The 13802-nt window shown below is 52.0% G+C and overlaps 2 protein-coding genes across 2 annotated transcripts; one reads left to right on the top strand and one right to left on the bottom strand.

The window, feature by feature from the left end:
- Positions 1-2836: 2836 nt before the first annotated feature.
- On the bottom strand, positions 2837-6529 carry QC762_114720 (uncharacterized protein). The gene is made up of 5 exons (XM_062885893.1): positions 5997-6529; positions 5737-5935; positions 4921-5666; positions 4685-4868; positions 2837-4599 (listed from the first exon to the last, which is right to left on the bottom strand). The coding sequence occupies exons 1-5, from the start codon at positions 6296-6298 to the stop codon at positions 4366-4368; spliced, it is 1665 nt and encodes a 554-aa protein (XP_062748909.1). The 5' UTR covers positions 6299-6529; the 3' UTR covers positions 2837-4365.
- Positions 6530-11798: 5269 nt separating this feature from the next.
- On the top strand, positions 11799-12869 carry QC762_0013810 (uncharacterized protein). Its single transcript, XM_062882975.1, has 2 exons — positions 11799-12504; positions 12561-12869. The coding sequence occupies exons 1-2, from the start codon at positions 12230-12232 to the stop codon at positions 12763-12765; spliced, it is 480 nt and encodes a 159-aa protein (XP_062748908.1). The 5' UTR covers positions 11799-12229; the 3' UTR covers positions 12766-12869.
- The last annotated feature ends 933 nt before the right edge of the window (positions 12870-13802 follow it).

Genomic DNA, 13802 nt, shown 5'->3' with positions numbered 1-13802 from the left:
GTCGAGGCCTGATCAATTCCTCCCGCACATTGTAGTACTCACCGGTAGCCAAGTTGCGTGAGTAAGAGGTGATCTTGACCGCGTCAAAGATCACGCAGCGGCGGCAGATGCGGTTTTGGCAGTAAGGGCAGTTGTAGGGGTGGGTGCGGCAGCCGAGCTCGTGGGCGCAGTGGCAGCATTCCCACATGTTGAACCATTCCTCTTCGATGACGTGCTCGATGGATTGGGTGACACCATTGACGGTGTGGGTGGTGACGCAGCGGCTGGTGGTAGTGCGGGCTATTTTGTTGGTGTTTGGGGGTTTTGGTTAGTGGTGGTTTGTTGGTGTTGGTGGTGATAACTTGAAAGTGTAAAACTTAGCCTTGTAAGTTCGTTGGTTTCAAGAGTAGAAAGTGGGTTGAGATGAGATGAGATGAGATGATGAGATGGTTGATGATGATTTCGAGAATTGGATTTGGAGAGGAGATGTGGTTGTTAAATAGGCAGTTCGCATGAGAGCATGTCTACTTGGATTACCCCTATTGTGAGTAGAGACAACAGCTTTGTTGATGAAACAGCGGGATAATGTCTTTGTGTGCTCTTCTACAAGAATACTTTCTCAAGGACAAAGGACACATACCTTGTTCTTTCACGTCGTTCCAATCAACACTGCAAGTCAGCAAACCGCGCAACGGCCATTAGCTTACATATTTTTCAATAGGATACATGCCTGCTCACTGCTCTTGAAGGCCTATAATTCACCTTTCGAGGCCTAGTTTAGAATACTATATTGTATTATTCTTATGAAATACCAGCTATTTCGTCCATGGTGTGCCACAAAAAGTCTTTGGTTAGTTGTAGGAATACAATGTCATGCTCATGTATGACCATTCTGGCCCTTAGTTATCTCATTGCCCATATACCCTCCGTCACCTCTTTCAACTACAAATGCTAGGTAACCAAGCCTTTCGTTCCAAGATCGTCGATATATTTCCTTGTATGAGTGAATCAAGGTTGGGATATTTGAACGTACAGGTACGTGACTGGGGGCATGGTGGTAAGGAGAGCACAATGGGATTGTGGAGTTGATGAGATAATAGCTTTGTCTTTCTCTTTGTTAGGTTGAATACCTCTGGTTGATGTCATCAGAATCAAAGCATCTTCACTTTTGCACTTTTATCGACTTCCCACCCGGCAAAGCCGCACAAGAATCGATCAAAAAAGCAAGTAAGCGGCACAGAGATCCCCCGATCGTGAACTGGTCTCCTCCTGGCCAGTGCTCAATCTGAAGTCGGCAGCTCGCAGATTTCCAGACATGACAGGTCATTTGTTCGTCTCAAACCCGGCCGGCCAAGCACATAGCCACTCCCGTCGTGCCGGGCCGACGTCGACCTTTGTTCGTTTTGATGATTTGGCATTTAAATTTCCACATCAGATGCATCTCTTGTTCATCTATCAAGCTTTTGCACTTCACATCCCGCTTGTCGCTGCTTTTGGGCGTTTTCTTTTATTGCAGCTCATGCTCAACAAGGGAGGGGTGTTGTAAAAGCCTCAAAACGTGGACATTGGAACTTCCTGTTCCCTGACGGCCTCCTTCCCAAAAGGCAACACCGACAAAGTTGCCAGTCAGCCGAACCGAAGCCGGAGTCGCAGAGTTTTCCCTCTCTGTCTGATGACATGCTGCTCGGCTCCTGATGATACCAAGTCTGCTTCACCGCTCCCCTGTGTGTAAGGACAGTAATCCTTTTCTGTTGCATTCTCCGACTCGAGCTTGTAACACCTAAGCAAAAAGGAGTTGTAAGTCCGACAAGGGGCGGGAGGGAGGTCAGCAAAAGCTGCAGATGGAATGGAAATAGCTACAACGGGGTTTCCAATTTGCTCCTTCCCCTTATCGGAAAGTCGCAGGTTTTGTTTTGCTTCGCCTCTCTGGTCGCCTTGTTGTGGGTTGAAAGGTGAAAAGCTCCCTCCCCTGACGTGAGGACTTTTCTTCTTCTCGAGATCCGTTCTCGGTGTGATTGCATTTTTGCTTGCGGTGATTATTAACAAAGCTTGTATGTGGCGTATAGAATGACGCTTTTCCCCCCTCACAGGCGGCTTATCGGGGTGTTGGTTGACCCATGTCATGATGTCCTCACCCAATTGGCCCCCATTGTCTACCCATTTACCACTCATTCCCATGATTGTCATCGGTCTGCCAGGCACCAAACCTCAGACATTTTCTTCCACTGCGATTGGTTACCAGGCATATAATTGCTAACTTGGGTAAGGCGTGGTCGCCTTATAGAACGGCTGGAACATCCCGAACAAGGTCTTGCTTCCAGAGCGGGAAACATGCCGCTAGAGCGAGGGAGCTTCCGCGCCCGGCGCGTGGAAGTGTTTAAGCCAAGCTCGAAGCTTACAAGCTTTGCGAGCACGTGGTGGGAGCCTCAAGTGCACATGAAGGCTGGTCATCTTTCTCGCAGCTGAAGATGCCTGCTGCGAAGTTCAGTCAGAGAGAGGATGGATGCCTTCCAGTCGGTGAGCCCACTCGCCGAGAGGTGCATTCGTTCGGGTCAGCAGCTATTCACAAAAAAACCCTCCGACTCGGCAACCGAGGGACAAAAAGGCCGACATCTTTCATCCAAGCGATATATTTCTTCGGTTCCTGCGGGGTAAACGAAGGTCGCATCTCGAGGGCCCCCGATACGCAGGTAGGCGGCCAGCAATCTGCAACCCTTTGGCGGCACACACTCAACTCAACGTATCCGCAGGGCGGGAGTGCTTGGAACGCTACGCCCCCAACCAACTTTGATGAGAGAAACGACAATTTGGTCCTCGCACAACCGACTGTGACGGAGATATTGTTCAGCCCTGGCAGGCAGGACGGGCTAGACGGCAGCCGTGCCACCAACAGCCTAGACCCAAACTTGATCAAATTGAGGGGATCCTGAGGATCCTTTATATTCCATGTTCGGTGAGCCTGTGACACCGTGCATCTACTACTTGATCAATCCTTCCTGTTGGATCGAGCTCGACGTCACTGTATGCAACAGTGAGGAGGTCCCAATCAACCTTTGGTTAAAGCGGCCAAGGTGGGGTGGGGGCCATGATCCAACCCGCGGATTGTTTCTCTTCATTTTTGCTGCTGCCTCTATCTCACAACGCGTATGGTATATGCAGCCAAACAATATCATTGTTACCCCGCCATGCGCCACCGGGATTTCCAGAAACGTGAGAAGATTTCGCGTGGAAATCGACACACGTTCTGTAGCATTATCGGTTTGTGCAACCCAACAGGATATGCATAGAGGTACGGTCCTTGCTTCAAGGCAGACATCCCAAGACAGGCACACCTTTCCTACCCAGAGCGCACCCTTCAAGGAGGCATCGGATCCCTCGGTCGAATCAAGAGGCAGACGGGGTCATATAAGGGTGTGCCCGGTAGGTATTCCGGGCCTCACATGAACCTTATTGAATAGGTGCCTTCAGGACCTTCGGCGCGATCTGCCTTTCAAGCGCTTTCTTCCTCCTCAGCCTGTCTCTCGGCCCTGGTGACCGAAGACAAGGCCACCCAACCAGCTCTCCAGCCTCGTGATTTCCCCGCACTCGATGAGTGCGGGCTAGCAAGGCGACTGTGGGGGCAACGAATGATCAATGATGCAAAGATCTTAGCAGTCCACCAGTAGGGCACAACAACATCTGCATCGTCAGGAAAGCAGACGGGTCGCAAGAAGTTGTGGTGTCATGATGCCACCATGGCTATAACGCCGTGGTCGCCCGAGAAATATGGTAGCCTCGCTGACACCACCCACGGCAGGTCCAGTCAGTCTCGGTCGCAGCCATAATCGAGACCTCTGCAGTCAAACAACTCGGCCTCAACCACCAACTTTTGACAAGGAATACTGTATTGGGATACTGCACTCGCCATCATCACCGAGCCGAGTTATCCGACGGATAGGCAGGGAATATTGTGTGGCTCGGCATCTTCGGAGAACTGGCACCCATCGGGCAACTTGCAAGAACTTTGGCGTAGAGTCTTGCCGCTTTTCACGGCCGAACGAAGCTCAACCTTGGAAAGGGGGGGGGGGTTTGCAGCAGTAAAACAGGCTTTGGACCTGACAGGCTCTTCGACCTCGATGATGTCTTCGTGCACGCCTTGTTCTTCGACAATGTGCACTCCATTTCCAGCGGATATAGCATCAAAAGGTTCACCCATGGATCCGACACTCGAATGGATGGATGATGAGCTGGAAAGACCGGGCACTGATACGCTTTCCCCGATTCCAAGAAGCAATCGATCTTGAGAGCGCAAAGTTGACGTTGAGTGCTGGCCCTCGCTATAAGGTGGCAGTGTTTGACGACCTGCTGCGAGAACAGATGCCTCAATGGGCTGAGACAAACTCTCCATCAGACTGAGACCAGACTCGGCAGGTGGTGGGCGATCGAACACTGCGCCAGAGGAGGGATGTTATTGTCGACGAAATGATCCCTGATGAGGTCCTCTTGGGTGTGGCGATGCTGCTGAATCACATCTGATGCCAGGGCATTCCACGGGTCTCGAGATGGATCCAAGTGCACTGCGCTACGCTGGCTATCAGAAGCCCGTGCCAGATCTGTGGCCGAGTAGCTGGGTAGCGAGACCTCTTCCCCGACGGTGTACTATCTTCGTGTTAGTGGGGAAAAGCACAGTCTCCTCTGCCACCTGGGAACTCACATTTTCCCGCACATCTTTGAGGATATCCACCATGGGGGTGAAGTAGGTCAGACGAACTCGCTCGAGGGGATCACCATAGTCATGGTTGCGTCCCCAGATGAGCCCGATGACCGCATTGTCAGAGCGCCGCATCAGCCATGCCCCCGAGTCCCCGGGCACCCCCATTCCCGAAGTCACCCATTGCTTCAATGTTTGCCTATGAATAAGGTCAGTCAGATGAAACAGAAGACATAAATACCATAGCTCACCAAGACGCACTAGCTCGACTGTCCCTCGGGTGCTTGAAAGGGGAGTACTGTCTGACAGTCCATTCCCTCCTCAGATGTCCGCCAATTCTCTGCAACCCAGGCACATCAGATACAAAACCAAGCGAATACCCGCTTGTCCTCGCCATGGCATAAACCTCGGTGTTCCCCTCAACGGGCGCCGTCTGCTCCACAGCAATGCACCGATCCATTTGGAAACTGGGCACCGAGATTATGTTCTTCCCGTTTTTCACCGGTCCAATGAGACACCAGTCCATCTCAACCTTGGTGCGTTCTGCCGAGAAATTCGTGTTCTGAAAGGTAAGCGATGGACGAAGTGTCCCAGACGGCGTCTTCATAGCCACAGTCCCAATGACGTATTGTTTCGCGCGAGGATCACTAGGCGTGATCTTGTGGAAGTCGGGTTTAGCTGGGTGATGAACGCGGGCGTGCCCCTTTTTGACAGCATCCTCAAAGGCGTGAGCGGCACTCATGGCATACAGCTCAGAGCCGATTTTGATGAAGCCCCCGAGTGAAGCGGCGTCGGCTACTTGGACTGGACCGATCGAGATGCCCATTATGGGGGCGGGACGGTAAGTGATGTTGCGAGGCTCACAAATGTCATCATGGTCGCCTCTTTCCTGGCCCCACCACATCCCGGATCTCTGGGGACCACCTCTACGGAACTTGAGGTAGATGGGGTGGAAGTGAGTGGGAACTGCATGGGCAAGCTCGGTACGGATGGTTTCCTGTCGAGAGGGTTGCTTAGCACATGACGCACTTGGTTAACAGAAAAGTCATGAAGAGCAACCGTCATACTTCAAACGAGGAATCCACATGGTCGCTCAGTGTGATGTAGATCACACGGGGGACGGCATCTGTGGAGAGCTCAGGGAAGTTGTGTACGTCGACCGCGAAGTCAGAGTCGCAGTATTGTTGGAGGAGGTCAGTAAGGGCAGGAATTACAATCGATTCCCAGACCGAGGCGAAGTCGTTGGAGTCCCCCACGCGAAGTGAGCTGTGGACGAGTTAGAAGATTGTGGGGAAAGAGACAGATCAAAGGACGAGACTGGACGCACTAGGACCGAGATGAAAGGCGCCCGAGCTCAGCCTGGGACGTTTGGGACGACTCCCCTACTCGAGCAGGGGGTTGCTCCCCTGTGATCCGACGCACCCAGTCATTCTTCTCGATGGGTCGGGGAAAACTGGACCAAACATCGTTGGCGCCATTGAAGCTTGGAACTGGGGGCATAAAAGGAACAGATGGGTGTTCCTCGTTTAACTGGATGTCGGGACAGTACTTGAGCTTGCCAAGGTCCGGGTTCTCGGCATACCGGCCTAGACCGGCAGCATGTCGGCGTGCGTTGGTGTATCGGGACATTGGTTATGGCCGGCCGATGCGGTTACCAGCGGATGGGTTAGGTAGGTTGAGGGCAACGGGACACGTGGGTCGTGTAATGGTGGTGAGGCCGATGACGACCGTTGTGTGACTGGGGAAGGTAGGAAGGTGCAAATGGGAGAGCCTTGTCAAATCATGTTGGCTGACAGGTGTAGCTACCAGGGAAATATCTGTCAGTGGTATGATGAGGCACAGATGAACCACCGCGAAAAAAAAAAAAAAACAAGAGGGGGTTTGAGCATTAAATACCATTCTCAGATGTTCATATGCAGTTCATCCTTCCCGCTGATATGGGTAGGTGGGGGATGCAGTGCCATGAGAACCAGGGTCTCGGTGTTTCGCACATGGCTCTTGTGTCAACACCGGCATTGCAGATTGACCTATCAGGCCGGACTACGAAACCCAAGTTTTCAAGTGCTCTAGATAGGATAGGCAGATTACCACTTGTTTGGCGTCGTCTACCGTGCGCAATCTACTGTGCAGTCGGTCTCTCACCGCTGCGCCTGCCAACGCAGATGACAGAAACCAATAGAGTTTGCTCCCCTGGCGGTGAATGTCACCAGCATGTGCCGATGATTGCGCCCACCCGCCCACACAGTTCTTGTGTGCATAGCCCATCTTTACTTGTTCCACTACCTAAGTAGCCACTGCATGGTACGTGGGAAGACGCCGCGACCCATCCTGAAAAGTGCAGAGCCAACTTGGTCGGTGCAGAAGTGGGTTGGTGTATGCCAGTTAACATGACACCATCCCACCGCACTCCGGCCTGTGCCTGCCCTGGCTGTCTCCTGTCATGTTACCCCGGATTTTGGACGAAGATTTGGGGGAGTCTAACCTGACAGGAAGAGGCGTAAAATACCCATGTGTTCTCTAAAACCCCCACGTTCTCCCACTCTCCCGTTCAAAGCTTTCCATCAGTGCCAGCCACACCGCCCGCGGCCAAGCCTTTCCCCAGGACCACCTGTGTCCTGTTCAACAAAGGACGTCAAAAACATACTCGCACTTCGTCACCACAATCCACCTCATGTATCACCACCACATCAGGTCTAGAACCAAAAGACGCATGCCAAGCAGAGCCAAGGCACTCCATCGCGCATATAGAAAGAAAGATTGCCTTTTCCCTCAACCCGGTCGGTGGTAACTTTTGTTTCCCAGGCATATCTGGGGAAGGCAGCACGGGGGAAAAAACGGAGATTATTTCCGATCCAGGACAAAGCAGGGGTATTCCCCCGAGGATTCGGCTACATACCGTAGCCACGAACCTCCCGTGTGCCCAAATGACAGGACGGCACGGGAGTTATAACCCAGATTCTGGTGATTCGGCAGGAACGATGAGCAGTGTTCTGGAGGGTAAAGGTAGATTTCTCCACGTGCATGCCGGACAGTGTGAGGAAAATAGCACAAAGAAATTCTGTGTTCAATCAGGCGAGAGATGCATAAGAGGGGTGGGATCGGTTTGGTGGGACCAGGACGAAAGGCTGCAACGATCAAAACAATAGACAGGAACACTGCGCGTCACCGAGTACAGCAGCGGGTGGTATGCAGCTGTCCACTGTATTGAGTCGTCCATTTCTCGACATGAGTGTCTACCTGGCGGCGCAGGTGAGATCCCGACAGTTGGCTGGTGATGATGCTGCCACCCGGTGACGATGTTGTCCGTGGACATGCGAGGGTGGCACTTCGAAAGAAAATGGGTGCCGCCGTGGGTTTGAGGAGCAGGCTTGACTGGAGACAGGCTGCATTCGCTCAACTTTATCAATTTTCTCTCTCTCTCTCTCTCTCTCTCTCTCTCTCTCTCTCTCTCTCTCTCTCTCTCTCTCTCTCTCTCTCTCTCTCTTTCTCTCTCGTTACGCCTCATCCCGCGTCCATTTGGGATCGGATACTCTTTATCATTTCGCCCATATCCCTGAACACCCCAAACTGCCTAACCCCCACGGCCTGTCAGGGCCAGCGGCCGAGGTGTACCGTCCCAGAACTGTGGGTTAGCGGCGCTGTCAAACGCCAAAAAAGGCTTGATACGCAGGGCAGAGGGCCACCACGCGGCATCGGGCTTTTTGTTTCGAATATCGGAACAGGAGCGCCCAGTTAGAATCGGCCTTTGTCTTCAAGTGCCTTATCCCCAGGATCGTCGATGGCCACCAAGTTCTTGAGGGATTTTTCTCACATGCCTATTCGGTGCTACCATCCATGTGTGAGATGATGCGCTTTTCAGCCAACCCGGCGTGGGTGATGTTGACGACGGTTCAGCGGATGGATGTCTTGCTTCAAGGCTCTCGGGCTTTCACCGCCTTGGACGAGTGCACCCCACGCGGGTTTGATTGTGGCAGAATCTTCGCCGCAAAGCTTCTACTGGCCGGCCGGCCGGAGGGGAAAATTTTTTTTCTTTCTCGTCAACCCTTCGATGTGCCCGGATGTTGCTCTGTTCCCCGAAAGAATACGAATGTGACTGACTGCTCACAATCATGGGGGTCGTGTTGGTTGTTTGAGGTGCGGTCCCAAGTACACGCAGACCCGAGCGCTCGATCCTGCGTGAATAGAAGCAAAGGTGTCGTAACTGGCAAAAAATTGTAGGGAGATCCATATCATTAGGTACCCATCCTCTGTTACCTACGCGCAGGTTAGTTTCTTGTACGTACTTGTCACTCACGACATCTTACCGGTCCCACCATTGCCATCGGGCTCAGTCGCGTGGGGGTGTCAGCTCGGGAAACGAAGCTTTTCTGGTCACTTGTAAACGTGATAGTAGCCCATCGGAAACAGACGGGTTGTGCCCATCACCCCTGGACTGTGGGCTAGGATGTTGGCCAAAGAGAAAGCTCGGATCTGGACCCAATGGAAGGTCATGTGCCTGTCGTTCCTGCCGCTTGCCATAATGTAGCCTTCGTGTCGAATAACATGATTTGTTGCCAATCGGAGTGCTGAACTCTTGCTTGCCATTCTTGAAACGATAAAACTGACAAGTCAACCGGATGTTTTGCCTATCATTAAGAACGACCCCACTGTAAGCCAGGACCTTCCCTGTAACAGACAGAAGCCGGTCTAGCTCCCGCTAGCGGGCCGTCATCCAATGCTTAATTGGTGGAGCTCAACCGTACACCGTCACGCGAACCCCACTGGAGCTAGCATCCGAGTCGGCGGGTTCGGGGCCAGTACGTTTATCAGTTGGGTTCCACCTACGAACGGACTGAGACCTAACCTGGAAAAAAGGTGCCTCTCATTGTAGGTAGGTTTGTCTTGTTTCTTGTCTTGCAGGCGGTCGGCTGTTTGCTATCGCAAGGTATTGGGCAGGTGATCTCCACCATCGACCTCTTCATTGGCGGCAATGAACCACCGACCTGGGTATGCTTGAGCTGCATACGACCAAATGATCTGGAGGTAATCCCATCCGGAGGAAACTTGCATTGGCTGTGCTCTTTTGAGCTCATAAGCAAAGGCTGGCGATACATCCAATAGCGTCCACGTAAAGTTATCGATCGATCCAATGAGAACTTAAGTGTATGGCCTAATGACCTGTAAGACAACTCGTGGATTGATCATGCTTACTGTATAACAACTGTACTGTCATATTATCTTGAAATTGACTTTTTGATTCCACGAGTATACATCAAAATTCTGCTTCCAGAAGAAGTGGGGGAAGAAAGGCGCGTGGCCATTTTCCAGAATACTCGGCTGGGTAGGGATGAGCTCTCTAACATCGACAATCACCTTGCCACTGATGGAAGTGTCATGGAAAGCGCACAAAGGGCGCGTGTCACCCGGCCTGGCCATGGAAGGACAAAAACGGGTGATGGCATCGATGCCCTCGGCAACGTGCATATCAGGCACCTATGAAAATAGGTCCTCGAGTGGGCGAGGCGCGGAACCTGTCGAGTATCATTGATTTCCAATGTTGTGTGACCGGTTGTGGATCAACGGTTGAGGTACTATTCAAGAAACCATCACCAACTCCGTGTTATTAGCAAGCACAAGAACAGGTGTTGTGCGACTGCGGGCAACGTAGGCAGGCACGCATCCCAGCCCGACCTAGGTTGTTTTGAACTCACGTGTCTATCTTCAGACCCTTGAAGGACCAAACCAGATTTGACCGTCAGAGTGTTCAATTGAGCCCATGAGTCGCTCTCACAAGAGTGATTGGGAAGGAATTGAAGGGGTGCGGAGATGGCCAGTGGCGGAGCTTAGCCCATCCAACGCCCAAACAAGGCTGGCCTCGAAACTCGGAACCCCCCAAGTGAAGGACTCAATATTTCGCGCAGTGTGGCATCCCGGCGTGCTTCCGTATGGTCTATCTGCCTCATATTGCTGCCCAAACATGCCCCCAAGTAGTCCCCGCATCAAACCGGCATCCTTTTTTCATCACGGGTTATGGCATAGCAACGCCTCGATCATCTGCGGCCATTCACACAGGTGAGGCAATCCCACCACTGCGGCAGTAACAGCCTGAAAACCAACCACGCGATCCAGGTCAAAAACAAGGCTGCCGATATCCATGTTCTATCGTATTTCATCCTCAAAAGAACGGAGACTCGGATATGGTGCCTAACGTCATAACCTTGTCTCCAGGTGCCAAGGGAACGACGGTCTCACAAGACCCTTTTGATGGTGCACTGCATCAGTAAGGGGCCCCTGGCCGGATCCATCCTTGTGAACCAAACCCAGCAACAAACTCTACTCTTAGTATGACAGCAACCGTCCCATCTCCACCCGTCATCCAGAAATCCCTGGTCCCATGCCTCCATGCTCCATTCTAGATTTTGAAAGGAGGCGAGGTAAGGAAGTTCCCGTCAGCTGTGCTAGCAAAGTCTGGTTGAAGAGAAGCTGCAGGGACAAAGTCAGTGCAACCCCCAGGCGTCAAACCAGCCGAGTATGCTGTCACCCTCCCCTCGACCCCGACCGCAGCGATACGGGGCGCTACCTCTCTCCACACCTCTCCCAGAAAAAAGAACGATCTAGGCGAATTCCGGTTTTGATGGACGGGCAGGGGTTGTGAAAAGTGTGAGAGAAGGCTTGACTGTGCCGCACCTTGACACCGGTTTCTAGCCTTTAAGGCCTGAAGACGCGCGCATGGTTCCCATCGTCGAGTTGTTCTTGTTTCATAGCCACATACGTTCCCAGGTAGCATATATCGCCCCTTGCTTAAGAGAACCTGTTGGTCTATGTCGGGGTATGCAATTGATCTGGACTGCACTAGGTTTGGAACCATGTCCATGATGTTCCTTTGGTTTCCCAAACCGCTGCCCTGTAGGCCCTCCTGAACTATTCCTTCAAGCTTGATTCAAAACATTGCTGTTAATCGCGTTCGTACGGGCCTTGGTGCTGATTCGTGGGGAGAGATCAAGCATCCCAGAGCAATCATGACGGAAACAACGACTGGACGCCAAACAACCCCCTTGAACCTATTCGTATAGCGCCATATACTGAGGCATGCCGCCCAATATAGTCAAGAGACACCAAGAGTAGGCGGGCATGTGCAGGTGCTGGTAGCAGCTAGTACTCTGGACCAACCAGGGCGGCAGGTATCGTGTTGCTCCTCTCATTCGGTTACCTATTGCAGCAGTCTGTTTTGGATGAACCGAGAAGCAATGGGTTGTTCGTGGAACGGTGATGGCCCACTTTTCAACGTCGCTTGACCTTCGAGTTTGTTGTTTATACTTCAAGGTCCCCCCGTGCTCATCGTTTCTTTCTTCCTCATCATGAAAAACTGCCCCTCCTCTACTCCGCGGCGATCGGGTTTTCAGAACAACGTCGGAGAAAAGTCGAATGATCCTGGTGTATACTCTTTTCCTAACCTGACTTCCCACCAACTTCGTCCCGACACCCTGCCCTAAAGGGCGGCTCCTCTGTGTTGTCGTCGAATCCCGCTAGTTCTCTCGCATCGCTGATTTGTCCTCAACCGAGAGGCTGTTGACTCTCGCCATGCCGCTTAAACATGAGATGGAGTTGATGGAGCTTGACGTGTCGCCCAAACCTATTTCGGTTACAAGTTCTGAGGACAACGATGCCACTGCCAAACCACACCATAACGAACAGAATCGTCGATATTCGACAACGAACCGTCTCGACCCACAAGAGGCTGAATCCGCAGCGCTAGAGGAGACATCCTATGCCCAGCAGACAACGGATCCCGAGACGACGCGGTCGCCAGATGGTGCTGATGATGAAGGCTTCCACGTGGAGGATGATAACGAATGGTGAGGTGCTTCCTTAGAGGTGTGCTGAAACCGCCCACATGGACTAATTGGCGCAGTGCATCTACTCTTCCTCCTTCTCCCGAGCTCGAGGCAGTTGAAGATGAAGAGATGGCGGGTTGGGTCAAAGAACAACAGACATCTCAACCCAGCCTCCGTCTATATGGAGGTTCACCAGGGGATATCCTTGTTATGGCGAGGACGGCTGCTCCCTCTTTTCCGACATATTATCCCCGCGAGTTGAACATGGATGATGAGTGCTGATATGTATCGCGATTGGTGTGGGCGTGGCGTGGCCTGCCGGCGGTGACCTTGGTTAAGACGTCGATGGCCGCATTGTTCGGTCTTTTCGATACGCCTATTTAGTATGGGTCTTGTAAATGTTTACAACTCGGAGCTTACCTAGGAATGGACAAGAAAATGTTTCCCGATAACCCAATCTGCCACTGTTGCAATTCCTCGAGCTCCTTGGTGTCACTCGGAATTTCTTGGCCTGACTTAGGAGGTTTTTAAACAATGGTTGCTGTCAAAGCAGTAGATACGAATTCTTGACATAATTGAGAGAACTGGTTCGGAGGTCGAGTGTAAAAACCCAGTGGTATTAAAATGAGGATCAAGTGCTTTTGTCATCAAGATACCCAGAAAAGTGAACACGGAAGGTACCTAAATGGCTCAACGATGGGCGGGGTCTCCACCAGCTTTGCGGTATTTGTGGAAGGAGCGCTGTTTCAAGCGGGGATAGCGACCGAAGTTCTACCTTATCCAAGATAACGGGCAGACATAAGGTAAGGGATGTCTGAGAGAGTAGAGACAATGTGTAGTTTTCCATCAACAATCCCGCCACCTCTGCAATGCAGGCGCTGTCATCTTGTGATACAATGGATTCCCAACAAGTCTGCGTGCTGATCAGTAATACCTCGTCTACGTATATAGCTAGTCATTATGTTTAACTTCTGGGCCTCCTAGCATCGGATGTTATCTTTGCGCTCTTATTCAGAATACCTTCGCGGCTACCGTGGTTGGCCGAAGAATCCAGGCGAACCAGAGCTCGGCTTCTTAAATAGGGTGCCGAGATGTGGTCAATCCACGATCATGCCACACTTGCTAACGTTCAGGGTTAATTCCACACCCTTTCCAACTCTTGAAACCGTGAGGTGCCGATTACCCGACCCTTCATCTTAGTGCAAGTTGATCTGGTTGTGTCGACTGTGTAGGTATCGGGGAAGTTGCGCGCGACCACAGGCCGATGTCAGATTTCTTCGAGCATCGCAACGTGTGAATCGTTCTCGAGACATTCATGC

This window comes from Podospora pseudocomata (genome assembly GCF_035222375.1).
Source record: "Podospora pseudocomata strain CBS 415.72m chromosome 1 map unlocalized CBS415.72m_1, whole genome shotgun sequence".
Classification (NCBI taxonomy): Eukaryota; Fungi; Ascomycota; class Sordariomycetes; order Sordariales; family Podosporaceae; genus Podospora; species Podospora pseudocomata.
Note: the sequence above shows the minus strand (reverse complement) of the source record. Positions and strands in the feature narration are given on the sequence as shown.